The sequence below is a fragment of the Lathyrus oleraceus genome, chromosome 2, assembly GCF_024323335.1.
Source record: "Lathyrus oleraceus cultivar Zhongwan6 chromosome 2, CAAS_Psat_ZW6_1.0, whole genome shotgun sequence".
NCBI lineage: Eukaryota > Viridiplantae > Streptophyta > Magnoliopsida > Fabales > Fabaceae > Lathyrus > Lathyrus oleraceus.
Window position 1 is genome coordinate 37,972,309 of NC_066580.1, and position 19,084 is coordinate 37,991,392.

The 19,084-nt window shown below is 32.9% G+C and overlaps 2 protein-coding genes across 2 annotated transcripts; one reads left to right on the plus strand and one right to left on the minus strand.

The window, feature by feature from the left end:
- The first annotated feature begins 781 nt into the window (after window positions 1-781).
- LOC127117933 (protein FAR1-RELATED SEQUENCE 3) lies at window positions 782-6,240 on the plus strand. Its single transcript, XM_051048060.1, has 6 exons — window positions 782-1,029; window positions 1,244-3,850; window positions 3,962-4,051; window positions 4,306-4,455; window positions 5,501-5,614; window positions 5,893-6,240. Exons 2-6 carry the CDS (start codon window positions 1,439-1,441, stop codon window positions 5,926-5,928), a joined length of 2,802 nt encoding a protein of 933 aa, XP_050904017.1. The 5' UTR covers window positions 782-1,029; window positions 1,244-1,438; the 3' UTR covers window positions 5,929-6,240.
- Window positions 6,241-6,351: 111 nt separating this feature from the next.
- On the minus strand, window positions 6,352-8,068 carry LOC127117934 (UDP-glycosyltransferase 92A1). The gene has a single exon (XM_051048061.1). The coding sequence runs from the start codon at window positions 7,902-7,904 to the stop codon at window positions 6,432-6,434; it is 1,473 nt and encodes a 490-aa protein (XP_050904018.1). The 5' UTR covers window positions 7,905-8,068; the 3' UTR covers window positions 6,352-6,431.
- Window positions 8,069-19,084: the final 11,016 nt, after the last annotated feature.

Genomic DNA, 19,084 nt, shown 5'->3' on the forward strand with positions numbered 1-19,084 from the left:
AGCAAACTTAAAACAGAATATTTCTAACTGATTACAACAATCAAACTGATGTCATCTCGTCAAAACATCATTTCCCTAGCATTCTTATCAGTTTTGACTCGCACTCAACCAAATATACTATCGAGTGTCTCAATACTTCTAATATTTTCCCCTTCTGGTATTTTTCCATCTAACCAACGAACCCACTCCCTCTTTAGTTGATCGAAACTACAGATATTCCAGAAAAGCATCAATATCTGAGGTTTGTCTCTCGAATAAATCACTTTTCCATAGCGACGAACACCAAACATGTTTGTAATATGACGAAATGAGATGTGAAAAAATAAATCACACAACACATCTATTTATAATCAAAAAATTTCACATTACACTGAGGCGCCAGACCAATTGACGTATCCTTTTCCAAATAACACATGAACGTCAATTGAATTGACAACATCATGTGTTGTAGTCAATCCAATTGGCGTCCACACTTAAAGTTTAAGGGTAGACGTCAATTGGTCTGATGCCTATGTCTTAAGTATTTTCTTTTTTTTGAAACTCGGATAGTTTGAGAAATTTTTTAAAAACTGAATTATTTTAGTTTTTTTAAAAAAAAAATGGAGTATTTAAGTAAAAAATTCCCATACTTATCATTAAAAACAAAACAAAAAATAATGGTGCATTACACTGTACTACTCTTGATAGATCCCACCGCTAAAGACAGATAAAGAAATAAATAAATAAAATCAAACTCCAAATATGGATGTTTATGGACTTAAACAAACCTCAGCCGTTGGATTCCATCCAACGGTTAACAAGACGTGGGTGTACTTGACGTGTTTCATATCGAAAACCTACGCTATGCTATGACACGCGACACTCTCTCTCACGGTCTCCTCCGACTCTGCAACGGTGGAGCTTCACGACCAAAACCCCCAACTCCTCCCAAAACACCGTCGTTTGGTCTCCGCATTGTTCATTCGCGCGCTTTTCCGCAATCGGAAGCTTCTGAAATTAGCTTACCACGCGCTTAATTTTTTTGTTACTGTAAGTTAGGGTTTCCAATTTCTACACTCAATTCTGTAACCAGTACTGTGTTTGTTGAATTATTTTCCTTTTTGATTTTTTGAAATTGGTTTGATCAATCAAATTATATTGCACCACTCTGTATAGTTTAAGCTTAATGTTTTTTTTTTTTTTGAAATTATTATTAAGATCACTTTTTTGTGGTTCATTTATTTATTTTGCTACATTTCATTAGGAATTATCAAGGTGAAATTAATTTAATATGCTTGGAGAAGAACAAAGAGTGGTGTTTTGTTGAAATTTTGGGCACTGCTGTTTGATTTTGGGTTTGCATGGTGGCTTATAGAAACTTAGACTATACATGCAACTTGTGAATCTCTTGCTAAGTATAAATAGGTACTCAATGATTTAGCAGTATAAATTGTTTGTAATGGACGTTCATGTGATACCTATTGGAGAAGGAAGTGGCAATCGAGGTATGGAGAATGGTGGGGATGCTGAAATTGGTGAAGTTAATAATGCTGGAAACTCTGGATCACTTGCTGAGGGTATGGTTTTTGAGCCGTATTTGGGTATGGAATTTGATTCTGAAGATTCTGCAAAAACTTTTTATAGTGAGTATGCTAGACGGTCGGGTTTTAGCTCCAGAGCTGGGTTGCATGGTCAATTTAATGCTGATGGGACGAATATGTTTAGGGAGTTTGTGTGTAGCAGGGAAGGTTTGAAAAGGAAGATGACTGAAAGTTGTGAGGCGATGATTAGGGTAGAGCAAAAGGGTCAAAATAAGTGGGTTGTTACAAAATTTGTGAAGGAACATAGTCATTCTACGGAGGTACCTGATAAGGTGGAAAAACTTCGACCACTGAAGCATTTTTCTAGTGTTGGAAGAACCATGCCGGAAACTTACAAAGGAGTGGGGCTTGTTCCCACTGGTGTCATGTATATATCTATTGATGGGAATCATGTTTCCTCCAAGAATAGTCACAACAGTAGGAATTATCCTGCAGCTGCTGCTGCCAAAACGAGTCATCCAGCTAAAAATTCCCCATTGAAGACTTATGCTTTGAGGCAACCTATTCAAAAGAAGACATTAGGAAGGGATGCTCAGAGCCTGCTGGAGTATTTTAAGAAAGTGCAGGCTGAAAACCCTGGTTTCTTCTATGCAATTCAACTTGATGAAGATAATCGTGTGTCTAATGTGTTTTGGGCAGATGCAAGATCAAGGACGGCTTACAGTCATTTTGGTGATGCAGTTACTCTGGACACAACACATAGAGCAAATCAATATAATGTGCCATATGCTCCATTTACTGGGATTAACCATCATGGTCAGATGATTTTGTTTGGTTGTGCACTCATTTTTGATGATTCCGAGGCTTCTTTTGGTTGGCTCTTCAAGACATTTCTAGCAGCGATGAATGACCGTCACCCTCTCTCTATAACTACCGATCAGGACAGATCCATACAAACAGCAGTTTCACAAGTTTTCCGCCAAGCACGTCACTGCATAAACAAGCGTTATGTCTTACGAGAAGGCCACGAAAAGTTGGGCCATCTATGTCGCATGCATCCACATTTTCATTATGAACTTTATAATTGTATTAATATGACAGAAACAATCGAGGAGTTTGAATTTTCTTGGAACTCTATCATGGATAAATATGGTCTCAGAGGACATGATTGGCTTCAGTCCTTGTATAGTGCGCGTGATCAATGGGTTCCAGCATATTTCCGTGATTCATTTTTTGCCGTATTATCTCCTAATCAAGGATTTGATGGTTCTTTTTTTGACGGTTTTGTAAACCAGCATACAACATTACCAATGTTTTTTAGGCAGTATGAACTAGCTTTGGAGAGATGGTTTGAAAAGGAATTAGAGTCAGATTTTGAGACAATTAGCGCTACACCAGTTCTAAAGACACCTTCACCAATGGAGAATCAAGTTGCTAAGCTTTATACACGGAAAATATTTTTGAAGTTTCAGGAAGAGCTAGTTGAAACTTTTGCTTATACTGCCAATAGAATCGAAGAGGATGGGGCAAATAGCATATTTAGAGTTGCAAAATTTGAGGATGTCCAAAAGTCGTATACTGTCACATTAAACCATTCTGAGTTGAGAGCCAACTGTAGTTGCCAAATGTTTGAGTATTCAGGCATTCTTTGCAGGCATATTTTAACTGTTTTCACTGTGTCTAATGTATTCACCATACCGTCCCATTACATCTTAAAACGGTGGACAAGGGATGCAAAAAGCAGTGTTGTATTGGATGAATGTGGTGGTGAATCACATGCACATGAGTCTTTGACATCACGGTATACCAATCTGTGTCGGGAAGCCATCCAATATGCTGAGGAAGGGGCTGTAGCTATCGAAACTTATGATGCTGCAATGAGTGCTCTTAGAGAAGGTGGAAAGAAAATTGCTGTCCTGAAGAGGAATATTGCCAAAGTTTCACCAACTAATCATCGAGTCAGCGAGAATGCTTGCGCCGACAAGAAAACCCATATTTCAACATCAGATATAAGAATAACTCCTATTTTATGGCCACTAAACAGCGAAACAGCAAGGTTTAATCTTAATGATGCCGGTACTCCTGTTCATCCAGTTGCTGATCTTAATTTACCTCAAATAACCTCAACGCCACATAAGCGAGTTGATGGTCCATCCCCAGGGCCTCGTCAGCGAGTAGATGGTCCATCCCCAGGGCCTCGTCAGCGAGTTGATGGTCCACGGCCAGTGCCTCGTAGGCGAGTTGATGGTCCACCCCCGATGCCTCGTCAGCAAGATGATCATCCACCACCTGTGCTTCTTCAGCAAGATGATGGTCCACATGAAAACACGGTATGTCAAGAAAATCCTCTTTGTTTTTGTTGCTTTTTAAAAAAAAGGTATGTTCTTGAGATTGGAATACACTGCATATCATTAAGCTAGCCCTTTTATTCCGTCATGTAGGTGGTTCTTCCATGTCTGAAGTCAATGACATGGGTAATGGAGAACAAAACCTCAACCCCAGAGAACAAAGTAGCTGTTATCAATCTCAAGGTATGCTCACAACAATCTCAACAACGAAAAAATGCCAGTAGTATTCCTAATTTAATTTAAATTTGTTTAGATAAATGTGCTTCACTTGAGAAACTTCTGCCATTCGGTTGACCATCGACCATTGCTCTTTTTTGGGTATAAAGTTCTCTTTTAACATTTAATTGTTGTAGTCTACTCTGCTTTTATCCTCTTCAGCAACATTTTAACTAACTATTAGTGAGGATTGCAAGTCATTTAACACACTTCAATTGCAGTTGCAAGATTACAGCAAGGGTCCATCAGCAGAATATGAAGTTAATTTCCATCTCTCTCGAGGTACTGTCGGACCTGTTTTGAAGTCTATGGCTGAAGTCAGCGAACAACTTTCAACAACAGCCAATAAGGTTGCTGTAGTAAATCTAAAGGTATGTTATTTTGTTCTTAAGACTTGCCGTTCTCTAATATGCCCTGTAAGCATGCTTTGTTGCTTTATTATTCTACTACTGGAATGAAACTGGTATATCATAGCACTTCTTTTCATACTAAGATTTTAACTTAAAATAGATTGACAACAGAAGAAGGGAATAAATATCGAGCTTCATTTCTTTGCATTGCAAGACTGAAAAAGAATTGTCGTCCTAATTTGGAAGCCATATTTTGATGCAAATAGAATGTATGTGGAGTAATAGTTTTCTTAATTATGGATGTCTCAGATTCTTTTTTTTTTAATAATATGATGTCTCAGATTCTTTGCTTGTGGGTGAAATCTTTATGCATATTATGTAAGACCTGTTCATTGCTAGGTCTATATATAACAGTATTCATCTTCTCTCTCTGACCGACCCAGGTCTTTCCTCTCCTGTAATCATTTAAGAGAAAGTGGAAGTGGAGAAATTGAGTGTATAGAGAAAATAATAGCAATGTCTCATTTTCTCTCGTTTGGTTATGGAGAGAATATAGGGTAGAAGTAAAGAAGTTGATGTGGGGGCCACATTAAAGTTTTCTCAAGTGGAGAGAATACAATTTTAAGCAGACAAGTTACTCTTTAATTTTACGGAAGTATTGTCTCTCATTTAATGTGGGGTCTATTTGGTTCTTATTTTATCAAGGTGAAAAAGACATTACATTGATTGCATTAAATTTTCCCCACTTTTCAATCCAACCAAATAAGATGACATTCAATTTTTCCACACTTTTCCACCCAATCAAATAAGACCAAATAAGCAAAGACTAAAAATATACTTATATTTCTGTCTATCCATACAAACAACAGGGAAAACTTTTTGTTTTCTTCCTGCACCCAAATAAAGTAGTAAAGAATAAAAGGGAATGTAAGGAAGATAATGGTATTATTATGGGAGAAACAATTGTTCCTATTTTAGTTATTGTAGGAATGATACTTTCTGAAAAGGATTTATTTACTTTCAATAATTTCTCGTAAGTTTGTTGAAATTGTTTAAGCTGTTTCAGCTTGAGGATGCCCAGGCTTCTGGCGAGTCTGAAGTTAAGTTTCAAGTGTCTAGGGATGCATTGGGTGCTGTACTACGATCAATGTCTTATATCCGTGAGCAACTTTCTTGCGCTGTAAGTTTTCCTGTTACTTAAATATGTGTCACCAATAATCCAATACAAATCAGAAGAAAACTAGTAACTAGTTTTCTATTTGGAGGCGTAATAATCATGTTAAAATCTAGTCTAGAGTTCTATGTTGCAATTCACAATGTAATTTGAGAATGATATATCAACTTATATCTATATTGTTACTACAATTCAACTTAGTTTAATCTAAAATCTCTTATTTCAATAAACTGTTTTCACCGAGGATATTAATATTTGTTTACATGCAATTTTTTTTTTTGCAGGGATCCGAACCTATGTTGAAAAAACATAGAAACTGAAGTATCAAAGTTTTATTTGATACCAAGGTGGTTATGTGTGTATGTATCATTTTGATGGCAGGGTGGTGGCTACATCATACACAAATGAATTAGAAAATGTAGTTTTTTTTTCGTGTTCTCTACGTAAATTTATTGTCTTGCATATATTGTATATGTATCATATCGTAGGCAGCAGACTTGTTTGATTGGAAGTATTTGGAGAATCCTCTACCCTGCATCCAAGAATGTCCAGAAAACAAGAAAAGAGAAGAGATAGTACAATTATTGTTCAGTGTTATTTCAAGAGGCATATCATATCTTAGTTTGATGACATACTAATTATTCAAAAAAAAAATTATCATAAGTAATATCTGATTATAAAAGTGCTATACTAATAATATATGTGCTATTTGGTGCTGCACAATTTGCGTCAAACAATCAATGTTGAGAAATTTAAGCAGGAAGTTTATTGATTAGTTTATTACAAGTAATTGTCAAATTCAAATGCAACAACACATAGAACCTTATATTTGTAAAATGGTTCTCACAAAATCATCAATTGCTCTCAATGAAGACCCCTTTTCTTCACCTCTTTCTATTGTTGCCTCTCTCATGTATACTGCAATCTGATTTGCCTTCTCCTTCATCTCTTTTCCCTTTCCTTCTTGATCCATAACTATTTTTATAACCTTCTTCACATCATCCTTAGAAATTACACTTTCCACAGTTCTTGTCAATTCCACACACACACACATTTCTTCCACCAACATTTTTGCATTGTATGCTTGTTCTGCTGCAAGTGGCCAACTAATAATTGGCACTCCTTGACTAAGACTCTCCAAAACAGAATTCCATCCACAATGACTTAGAAATGCTCCTGTTGATTTGTGTGATAGAATCTCCAACTGAGGCCCCCATTTATGCACCAACAAACCCCTTTTGCTAAGTTTCATCCTCTCTTCAAATCCTTCTGGTAACCATTCTGCCTTAAACTCTGCATTAATGTCGAAACCAAAAGGCGGCCTAATGACCCAAATAAAAAAAATCCCACTTTCTTCCAACCCTTCAGCTAAAGCCATCATCTGTGAAGCACTTACTGTGTTTTGTGATCCAAAAGAAATGTAAATAACAGAATTCTCATCTTTCAAATCAAGCCACTCAATGCATTCTTCAAGAGCTATGCCGGATTCTTTTCCAGCACGGTACTTCGAATTCGAACCCTTTGGCGGAAGAAGGGGACCAACACACCAAACAGGAAGTTGAAGATAGTTCTTCAATAGTTGCAACCCTAATGTCTCAATCTCCTCAACAGTGTTGCAAATCCACCCATCAGATTTCATAGAAACTGCTATCTGTGGAGGGAAGAATTTTGACCAGCCATCAGTTCCATCAGCTGCTCTTAGATATTTATGCAACTGAGTTCTATGAAATCTGTAGTTTTGAGGAAACCCTGGAGTCCAAAACTCATCAGAATCTGTTTTTCTATGAGGTAGATTAGACCAAACAGAGATATAAGCCAAAGTTCCATAAGCACCACAAGTTGTGAATGTTATACTCCTACTACCTAAACTCTTTGCAACATTGGTAACCCAACCAAGAAACACATCTGATATAACACAAACTGGAGGATGACCCTCTTGTTCTGTGATGTTTGATATCAAAGAACTAAGAGGAGCTTCAAGGCTTGTTGATGCATGAAAGAGTTTGATGACATCAGCTAAAGGAAGCTTCTCAGTGTTCTCTATGTTTGGTGGTAAACCATATTGGCTATGGTTGAAAGGTAGATCAGCAAGATGGATAGAGATATCAGAAAAGGTTGTGGAAATTGCAGATTTTAGATATTGAATGTTGAGAGGAGTGGTGGCTATTGTGATCGTGAAGGTGGAAGATGTTGTTTCTTGGATTTTTCTTGCTAGTGCTAGGAAGGGAATTAGATGACCATGTGCCATGAATGGTGTCATCACTATGTGTCCTTTTTTCTTTGGAGTTTCAGCCATTGTAGACTCTGAATTCTTTGTACAACAATTTTCTCTAGCTTTTTGTTTTGATTTGAAGCGTAGGGAAATACAGGAAAAGAAAGATAGAGCAGCATCTTTTTATTTTGAGTGAATTCACTTTATATAAGTAGCATATTGGTGTTGTGTGTGGGACAAAAGCATGTGAGTCATTTTACTCCACGTTATACTAGATGTCATCTTTATTCAAAATTCAAATAAACACACTTTTTAAGAAAGTGATTAAATAAATTGAATTAAATACTTCTCCTTATTCTAGAAAAAAATTATATTAAAATATTAATAAATTGTTAAATTTATTTTCTTTACTATATTATTAAATTTTTATAAGAATTTTTTGCAAAAGTGATTAAATAAGTTAAATTAAATACTACTTCCGTTATTATGTGTTATTTTAGGAAAAACTATATTAACATATTAAGAAATTATTAATGTTATTTTCTTTATATATATATATATATATATATATATATATATATATATATATATATATATATATATATATATATATATATATATATATATATATATATATATATATATATATATATATATATATATATATATATATATATATATATAAAAGAACATTTTAAGAAAGTTGTTAAATAAGTTGAATTAAATACTGCTTCTTCGGTTTTAATTATATATTATACTAGAAAAAATCATATCAAAATATTGATAAGTTATTATTGTTATTACTCCTTCCGTTTTAAATATATGTTATTATAGAAAAAAACTAAAATATTGAATTATTGATGTTATTTTCTTTATTATATTATTAAATATTTATAAGAAGTTAATGTTTATGAGCTAGCATTGTCATTTAATTTTTTTCTCATCTAATAATAATAATAATAATTTTATATTAAAAGATGAGAAAAAAGAATATGCACTGACAATATAAAATATTTTTACATCATCAATTCATTAAAGATGTATATTCCTCAAATTACATATTTAATTTTAAAATACTGATATAACATAACAGAATATTATAATTTTATTAAATATCAGTGTAAAAATAATTTACATTATAAACACAAATTTTAATGTCTTAAAAAATTATACTCTTTCTCTCATGATCGTTTATTTTTGATAATTTTTTTACAATGGAAAACAATGTGTATAATCTAATATATTTATCCTCTTTATTATTTTGTTATACTACTCTAACTCTTTTACCTTTTAGATTATATAACATTTATGAACTTTTCATATATATATATATATATATATATATATATATATATATATATATATATATATATATAATATATATATATGAGGGAATCGAAAATCGAAGGTTATGGATTGTAATAGTGGACTTGAGTTTTTGGTGCGGTGGGAAAGGGATTGACCTACAAGGTTAATATTTCAACGCTCAAATCAGTATGAGAGAAAGGTGAGTGAAATAAGTTTTTATCGTACCCCAAATTTTGACCATCCTTCATATGTTTTCTAGTGCCATTTTATAAAATGGAATATTGGATAAGAGAACATATGGAAGGAGCACGATCATTCGGTCTCAGACTCGAGTCTTGGCTTTCGTTTTTTTAGCATATTTATATTTTTCACCTTTTTTATAAAATAATAATAATAATAATAATAATAATAATAATAATAATAATAATAATAATAATAATAATAATAATAATAATAATAATAATAATAATAATAATAAATGCCATTTTAAAAAAATCTGATTTAAATTAAATTTTTAGATAAATACTATTTTTTATGCATTTATAAAGAGTAAAAAAATGTTTTTAAGATTATTCGTAAAAAGGGTCAAAAACAATTAAAATCAAGCTCATTAAATTATTAACCTTTGGGTTCTATCTTATTGCAAATGAAACATAATAGCTCATTTGTAAAAGAGATTATCTAAAGATATATAAGGGAGATGTTATGAGTTCAAGACCTACATTTACCATTTCTTCATGCATTTTTCTTTTTTACCTTTTATTTCTCTTTCTGCACAAAATTTCTATCTTTTATTTATTATTTTAATTAATTTTTATTTTTATATAAATATGTATTTTTTTAAATAATTTTTATTATGTTATGCATTTTTAGTCAAAAAAAATAAAATATACAATTTAATTTTAATTTTTGTTTTATATTTAAGGCATTTTTTCAAATAATTTTTATTCAGCTTTTATATAAAATTAATACATTGATTTGAGTTTATGGCTAATAAATAGTAATGATTATATTTTATCGGCCCATTTAAAATTTATTTTATTAAGTTGATTTTGTTCTTGTTTCTAAACATGATAAATAAAGGATAAGAGAGATAGACAGTTTAAGGCATTTTTCAAAGAATTTTTATTTAGCTTTTATATAAAATTAATACATTGATTTGAGTTTATGACTAATAAATAGTAATAATTATATTTTATCGACCCATTTAAAATTTATTTTATTAAGTTGATTTTGTTCCTATTTTGGTTGATTCTAAACATGATAAATAAAGGGGAAGAGAAATAGACAGGGGGGCCAACAAATCCTAACCCTCTAACATTTCACACAATACAAAACAAACCACAAAATGTATAGACCATATACCCTCGTATCACTCTCTCTGCTAGTTTTCATTGACATTGAAAAGTGATAAAAAATATGAAGAGAAATATATTTTGGATGGAGTGCTTATCTTCATTTTTTATGTGATTCACCCAATCTACCCTCACCTTTTTCTTCTTCTTTTACATAACAATGACAACAATCTCACTTCATCTTCTCATATCACCATTTCATACACCAAAACACAACACCATACAAATCTTTCAACCTTCATAATATTATCACATAACCAAACACTTGCTCATCTCTCCTTCATAACATGTGATAACCACCACCACCATGAACCATAAATCTTCATAAATCTCACAACCATAGCACAACTATAAACCTTGTCATTATTAACACATACACACATATTAAAGAAAAACTCAATAAAATAACAACCACTCATAATTGAGAATGAACAGAAGGTGAGATCCGCACAACCGCCGTCGCGTAAACCACCGGAAAACGACCGCCAACCGCCTCGCCGGAACCCACGTAGAACTTCCATTCTCCGTGTCTAGCATCACCTTCTTCATATAGCTGCCACGAAACCACGAAATACATTGGAAGAGCCATCGTCACACGTCTTAGAAGTCATCGCAAAAGCCGGTTAAAACACATACAACCGCGGCGTTTCCGATTTCCGACCACTGTGTGTCTCAATTCCGATCGGTAACTCACTCTATCTCAATTCCGATTTCTGCTATTGGATATGGAAAATGAATTTTGAAGAGTCAACATGCTGTTATTTTTTCTCTTCAACTTTTATGGTTAGTTTTTATTTTATTTTATTTGTGTGTTATCTCTTTATGTTTATGTTCAGGTGGTTGTGAGTGTGTGTTTCATGTCTCCCATGTTCCATCTTTTTAATTTTATTATTAATTTATTTATTTTTCTAGCTTTTTTTATCATAATTCTTATATTAAAGATATAACGGGTTATTAGAGTTGTCGAACCTAGAATTGGGCCCATTGCTATTAAATCCCTCTCATATCTTATTCTATTACTAGTTTTTTAATGTTAATTTAATTATTTATTCTCTTAATAAGTTGATTACTTGATTAATAAAAATAAAAATAATAAAAAATATATTAGAATACGAAAAATTAACTTCTTTTATTAGATTTAAAAAAAAAGATTTAGTGGGTAAAAAATATTAAACAATATTTTTTGTACTTTGTGTTAATTAGATCAAATTTATTGTTTCTAAATCCATTTAAAATAAATTCCCCTTTTAAACAAAGTAAAAATTAAATTAATTAGAATTAAAAAATTAGGGTTAATTAATATTTTTACAATGATTATTAATTAGGGTTATAATATAAAATTGATTAAATTAATTTAGGGGTTTAACTTAATTAGAGATTAAGTAAAAAAATATAATTAAATAATTGCTTAAATTATTATAATTAACCAAATATAATTAATGTTAGGGATTAATTTTAGTACAATTAGGTAGGTTGGAATGAGGGATTAATTCTTAAAAATAAGTTAATATAAGTAAAAAATATTATTGGGATTAATTATGGGAATATTATTAATCAATTTAGGATTAAACTTGGAATAATTTTAGGAATAATATGAGATAAAACTTAGGGATAATTTTTAGAGTTTTAAGGATGCAAATTAGGGATAAAATTGGGATAAGGGATATATCTTATTATATTTTATTTAATTTTATTAATTAATTAAATTATATTTTCAAATCAAATGGGACAAAGATATGGGATAAATTGTGAGATAAATTTCTAGGGTTTTAGGGATAAAAAAATCAGGGATAAAGAATATTTTATTAACCTTTTAATATTTTTATTAATTGAATATATAATATCATTATTAATTAAAAAAAAATTAGAACACGAGGGGATATAATTAGGGATAATTTATGGGATAACTTAGGGATAAAATGAGATAAAATTCTATAGCAATTTTTTAGGGATAAAATCAGGAATTAAAGTCAATGATATTGGGTTTATTAAACTTTTAAGATTTTTTTAAAAATAATTATATAGATACCTAAATCAAAGTAATGGAATTATTTTTATATAAATTTTCAAGGGATAAAAACAATCAACAAATAACTTTTTACGGAAGAACTACGGTACTCTGATCCCTCGCCTAATGCGAAGGTACGTAGGCATAGAGTTGTAAACTCTAGCGAGTATAATTATAAAAAATATTTTTGGGACTCTCGTTCATTTAAAAGTAATACCTTCTGTAAATAAATTAATAATTAATAATTAATAAATATTAAAGCAAACACGTTAGAAACACACACTAGCCCTAAAATTGTAAGAGGATCCCATTGAGTACAATGGAGATAAGGGGTGCCTAACACCTTCCCCTTACTTAACTGACTCCCGAACCTAGTCTCTTACTCTGAACTATTAGGTTTTTATCATTATTTCCCTGTTCCTTAGGAACGAATAAAGGATGGTGGCGACTCTGTCATTTTTCCAGCCGCGACAGTTTTAATTTTAATTGTACATGGAAAATGGTCCGCTTCATCTTTATATAGTAGAGCGGTTATTATAGCTCGCTGATCTTCAGTCGTGAAATGCATGAATTCGTAGATGGATTTTGGATTTAGATTTCTTGCTCTCTAACCAAGGATAACATATTTGCTCCACGAGTTACGCGAGGGATCACTGTATTCTCTAGGTCGCGGTCATTGGGCTTTTGATCGGCCGATAATAGTTGCCCCAAGCCCTGACCTCTGCTTTTTAGGGTGAGGGGTTTGTTCTATTTGTCTTTTATGCCGGTCGTAACCCGAATGGAGTGGAGGTAGAAATGTGTAGTAAATTAGTGAAATAAAGTTTTGGTACAGTGGAGCAAGCTTTCGGTATGGTGGATATAGTGCAAACTTGTAGGGTTAATACTACAATGTCTAAGTCAGTTATTGAGAGAAAAATGGCATGGGAATGAGAACTAATTAAGTACCTGAAATGACGATATCTGGTCTTTATATAGTATGAGAGGTTAAAGTTGCCCGCGTGTGATTATGCACCTTTTGCAGATGATCGTTCAATTAGATATCATCGATGAGAGATGTGATGGAGGGGTGAGAGATGTGATCTCGAAAGAAATGAGGGTCCATGTGTTCGATGTGCATTCCCCTTCGATGCTTGTTATTGGGCCTTCTTTGTGGGTCTTGTTGATGGTCTAGAACATTTGACCCCAAATCCTTATTCCTACGTCATTGAGCGAATGTTTAAATGGGTTCGCCTTTAGTCCAAGCTTTAGAGGAAGGGAGCAGAAGAGTCTCGATTAGACGTTGATGTATTTGGGAAAAAGACACATAAAATTCCTTCCTTGTGATTAGCAACGTTTTGCATGTATGTCTCAACATGTGTCCTTATGTCTTACGATATTTATTTTTTCCAGTACTAAAGCTTTTGGGTGCTCTCGAACTATGTTCGATAAACTGTCGACCGTTGGTGATGTTGTTCGCACTTCCCAATGATGATAATCACACGGTTCACCTTCCTTAAGGAATATATAAGGAGTTATGGGGTTATTGTAGTTGCATGTCCCTAATAAATTCAGGGAGAGAACCCTAATACAATTATTTTATTGCTTGTCTTTTCGCTTTTATTTTTTATTTACTTTCGGTTATTGAGTCTCCTTCATGATTGCACGTCTCTAAATCAAGTTTGAAAAGATTTGTTTTTAGCATGCATAAATCATTAGTTAGGTTTAAACTTCATCTTGATGCTTTTAATCAATTACATGAGTCAGTGACCATATATGATATAAATTCAATTTTAGTGGAAAGAAAAATCTCAAAGTCTCTTTAAAATTTTGAAAATTTGAGATTTTGGGTGTTTGATTTGAATCAAGCATAAATCATGATTTGAATCATTTTGAACAGAGGTAAACCAGAAATCTTCAAAACAATTTGATTCGAATCATATTTTACACACGATTTGAATCATTAAACTCTGGGCCACCTCTACCTCAGTTGATTTGAATCACACTTTAAACATGATTCAAATCATGCCATTTTTCCACATTTTCTCAGTTGACTCGACCTGTTTGATTCAAATAAAATTTAACACATGATTCAAATCACGAGGTCTTTGATTTGAATCACACTTTCCTCTTGATTCGAATCAACTAAAAAATGGGTCAAAACTTTGTTTTCTTTTATTCCACTTCACTTGTTCATTTGATTCAAATCATGAATTGCTCTTAATTCAAATCTAACTGACTTTTCCAACCATTTTCAGTGCTTAATCTCAAGCGCATATAAAACCTTTTTGTCATAATTTCTCAAGTAATGAATTATAGTGAGTATCATAATCAACATTGTGATTATGTGAAAAATCAATTTCCTCTATTTTGAAAGTTCAAAGTTCTTGCAAGAAAACTCTTGCATCTTCAAATTCAACTCAATTCAAATCTTGATAACGAGAGATTTGTAATTGATTGAAGGAGGCGCGTTCTTGAAACTAATCGTTCTTGAAGATTTGAATGAGATTTTCGGGTTGTTTGCAAGATTAAGGTGATTGTAAATGGTGATGACAAACTCCATTGAAAAGAAATAGGCTTTTCTCTCCAGAATTGCCTTAGTAGTTATTGTGTGGAAGGCTACAGATAAGGCATAGTTCTTCTCAAATCTCTGTAAACTTCATCACTCAAGGAACCGGTAGGATCAAGGGGGTTAACTGTTGCACACGAAGGCTTGGATCAAATTGGAGATATTGGAAGATTAATAAGTGTTAACCTAGTAAAGATTATGCATAAGAGTTTGGCATTTCACTATATACAAGTCAAGATCCAGATATGAGATTTTAATTTTCTCAGTTGTATTGTGGATTGATGATTGTATGAGCTCTTGAAAATATTTTTCAAATAAAAAGGAACAATGTTGTTTCCAATGGGAAACCATTGAAGAGTGCAATTAGGCAAAGCGAGGACGAACGTTGAAACACTATAAATCTCAGTGTCATCTCTTTCTCTCCTACTCTTGCATTTAATTTTGTAGTATTTGCATGCTTAGTTATTTCAATTCTAGCATAGTTCATCGTTGATTCAATTGATAGTGATTTATTACATAAGCACTAGGTTTTGTTGGAATTAGATACCTTGTTGAGTTGAATTGGTGATTAATATTATGAGAAACAATTGAAGTTAGAGTTCTAGATATTGAATCATTGTATAAACACACCTCGTGGATTATACAATTGAATACCTAGTGTTTAATCATATTCGTATTTGGTGTTTATGAAACAATTTAGTGTTAACCTCATCAAAATTTTGAATAGTATAGTTTTCACATTTTTGCATCAAACATTTCGCTTGTAATTTTTGAAAACACTCTGATAATTTTCCTAAACGGCTGTTGAATTTTATTTGGGTCTATTCACCCTCATCTAGACTGTTTTTCTACTCCGATATTCACATCCTACAATTGGTATCAGATCATGGTTTTTTAATTGTGTTTAATCGACATCCAAAATATGTGAATATGGTGGAAGATGACGATCCTAAGGGAGCGTATAATAGAGACTATGTTTTCAAAGGCAAAAATTATACTTATTGGAAAGCGAACATGTATGTACACTTATTACCGGTTGACAAAAATCAGCGGCGTGCCGTCACCGAGGGACCATTTATTCCCAAGGGCAATAATGACTTTGTTAAACATCCAAAAGATTGGGATGGTGCTGAAACCAAAACGGCTTCATATGATTTGGAAGCGAGAAACATGCTTATTTCCGCTTCAAGCACTAAAGTGTTTTATTCGATTTCAAATCATACAGGTGCTAAAGGCATGATGGATGCTCTCCAAACTCTCTATGAGGGAACAAATGACATCAAGTATTCTAAAATAAATATGTTTAGAGAGGATTTTGAACTATTTCGTATGGAACCCGGAGAATCCATGGATTCCATGCAAACTAGATTCCTCCATTCAATCAACGAATTAAGCAATTTGGGTAAAATATTTTCCAATAAAGATTGTACTAACAAAATATTGAGATCTATATGCACGGAGTGGAAACCAAAGGTCATCACTGTAAAAGAATCAAATGATCTTAATACTTTGGATATTACAAAACTATTTGGAAAGTTAGCCGAGTATGAGAATAAGCTAAAACGACTCGATAGCGAAGTAAGGCTGAAAAACAAAAAGAAAGATAAATAAGAGAAACACGATATTTCTTTGAAAGCTTCATATTCTAAAGGGAAGAAGTCAAAGGAAGAAAGTGACAACTCTGACGAAGAAGTTTCCGAAAAGGAAGAAATGGGTTTATTTGTCAGACGTTACAATATATATCTAAAAAGAAACAGGTTCAAGCATACCGATAAAGGTCTATTGAATTTCTGAAATACTCGTCCACCCAAGAAAGATCACAAGAAAGGTGATGATGATATCACGTGTTACAAATATCGAAAATTGGGACACTATAGAGCCACCTATCCAAGACTCATAAAACATCATAAAAGTAAAGACAAGGATTTCTACAAGACGAAGAGAAAAAGTTCTAAAGGTCGTAGAGTCTACATCGCATGGGAAGAAGAGGATGAGAGCTTCTCCTCTAATTATTGCCCGAGTTCAGATGATGAGTGTGTCAAATTTTTCTTGATGACACATAAGAAAGGTGAAACTTCAAAGGTATATATTTCTGATTCTGATAATGAGTATTCTTATAGTGAATTGTCGAATGCATTCAATGATATGTATGCAGATTATGTAAAAGTGTTTAAGAAAATTTCTCTTCAAAAATAAATGATTTTAAAACTTGAAGAGGAGATAAATCATCTTAATTATGATTTAGAATCTCTTAAGGAAGTGCATATATCTCTAATGGATGAGCGTTGTAATGTTTCAGATACTTTAGTTGAAAAGATTGAAGTTGTGGAATGTGTTGAGTGTCCAAATTTATAACTTGAAATTGAAACTCTTAAGGGACAACTAACACATGTTACTTCATTATCTTGTAATTGGTATAGTTCTTAGAGTGAAAGAGGGAAGATTTTTAAGAACAACCCTCGTGTCACTAAAAGAAATAGAAGAAGCATTTCATCTAAAGCTATTTGCCATTATTGTGGAGTTAAGGTTCACATTAGGCCTCTTTGTCATGTTAGGAACATTCTAGTTCTCAATGGTAAAATGGCATGGATTCCTAAATAGAACTCAACTAACCCTAAAGGATCCACTAGTTGGGTACCTAAATTACCTATTTGAATTATCATAGGAAAGTCTCGCCTCTGCAAAAAATTATGATTTATAGATAACGGATGTTCAAGACACATGAAGATCTTGGTAAATTCGATGCCAAATCCGATGAAGGTGTATTCTTAGGGTACTCATATACGAGTAAGGCTTATAGGGTTTACAATCATAGAACTGCTTCTGTAGAAGAGTCAATTCATTTGGGTTTTGATGAGTCCTCACCCCAAAAGACAGGGAGGGGTATTTGTTTTGATGTTTTAGGTGTAATAATAGAAAGATTAATTGACGATGAATATTCCAAAGAGGATCCTACTCCTTCAACAAAGGATGAGAACATTATGGAAGATAAAGAGGAAAGCTGACATGAGGATGAAAAAAAAGAGACCTTAAACCAGCTGCCTCAAGATTGGACAACCCTAAAGGATCATCCGTTAGATAAAATCTTGGGAGACATCAAAACGGGAGTAAGTATTAAGTCACATGTTAATAATTTATGTAAGTACTCTGCTTTCATTTCTCATATTGAACCTAAATCGATATTTGATGTTTTACTTGACCAGGTATGTGTTAGAACAAGATTTGGTTTTGCATTTATACCTTGAGTTTTGATGATAACAATGTTGTATTTGTGTGAGAATAATTTTGGTACCTTAATGGTTTGTTATTGTGTAGCTTTAGCAGCCAGATCTGATTTTGAGTATATGACATGCAATGTCACCAGTTTATGAACAATGAGTTCCAAATCTGCTTCTGCGCCAATTATAAGAAGTTCTAAAAGATGTTCAATATTGCTGCTGCAATGACCTTTCTACTTCTGTGCTGGTTCACTCCTGAGAAGCTTATGAGGAGACAATATGTTGCTGCTGCAATGTTCTCTCAGTTCATACTTCTCGACGTGACTCTGATCACCAAACTTCTGAAGAATGAAAAGCTTCTTAAGTTGTGTTACATAGTTGAATATTCTGAAGATCTCAAGTCATATGATTGAAGTTATCAAGGTTCTGACTGAATATTCCGAAGACTCTGAAGATTCTGAGGATACTGAAGATCTAAAGCTAGACTACTGGCACTGTCAAGGTTCTGGCCAATGATTCTGAAGTTTCTGAATCCAGCTTTATGTTTCTTCATTTCATGCTTCAATCAACTTTCATCAAAAGCCAATGAAATTGAAGATAAGATCAAATGGGAACATGATCAAATAGTACATAGTACAAATTGAATATCCTTTCCACTGCCTGGTTTCATGGGCAAGGACAATACTATACATCACACATGTCACTAATTTTGCGGGTGAAGGGTAGTATGCAATATCATTCCTCTCCCATCCAACAACGGACAATCTCTCTATGAGATTTCACCTTTTTCCCTCCAACGGTCTTCTTCTTATGCTATATAAGTGGGACTT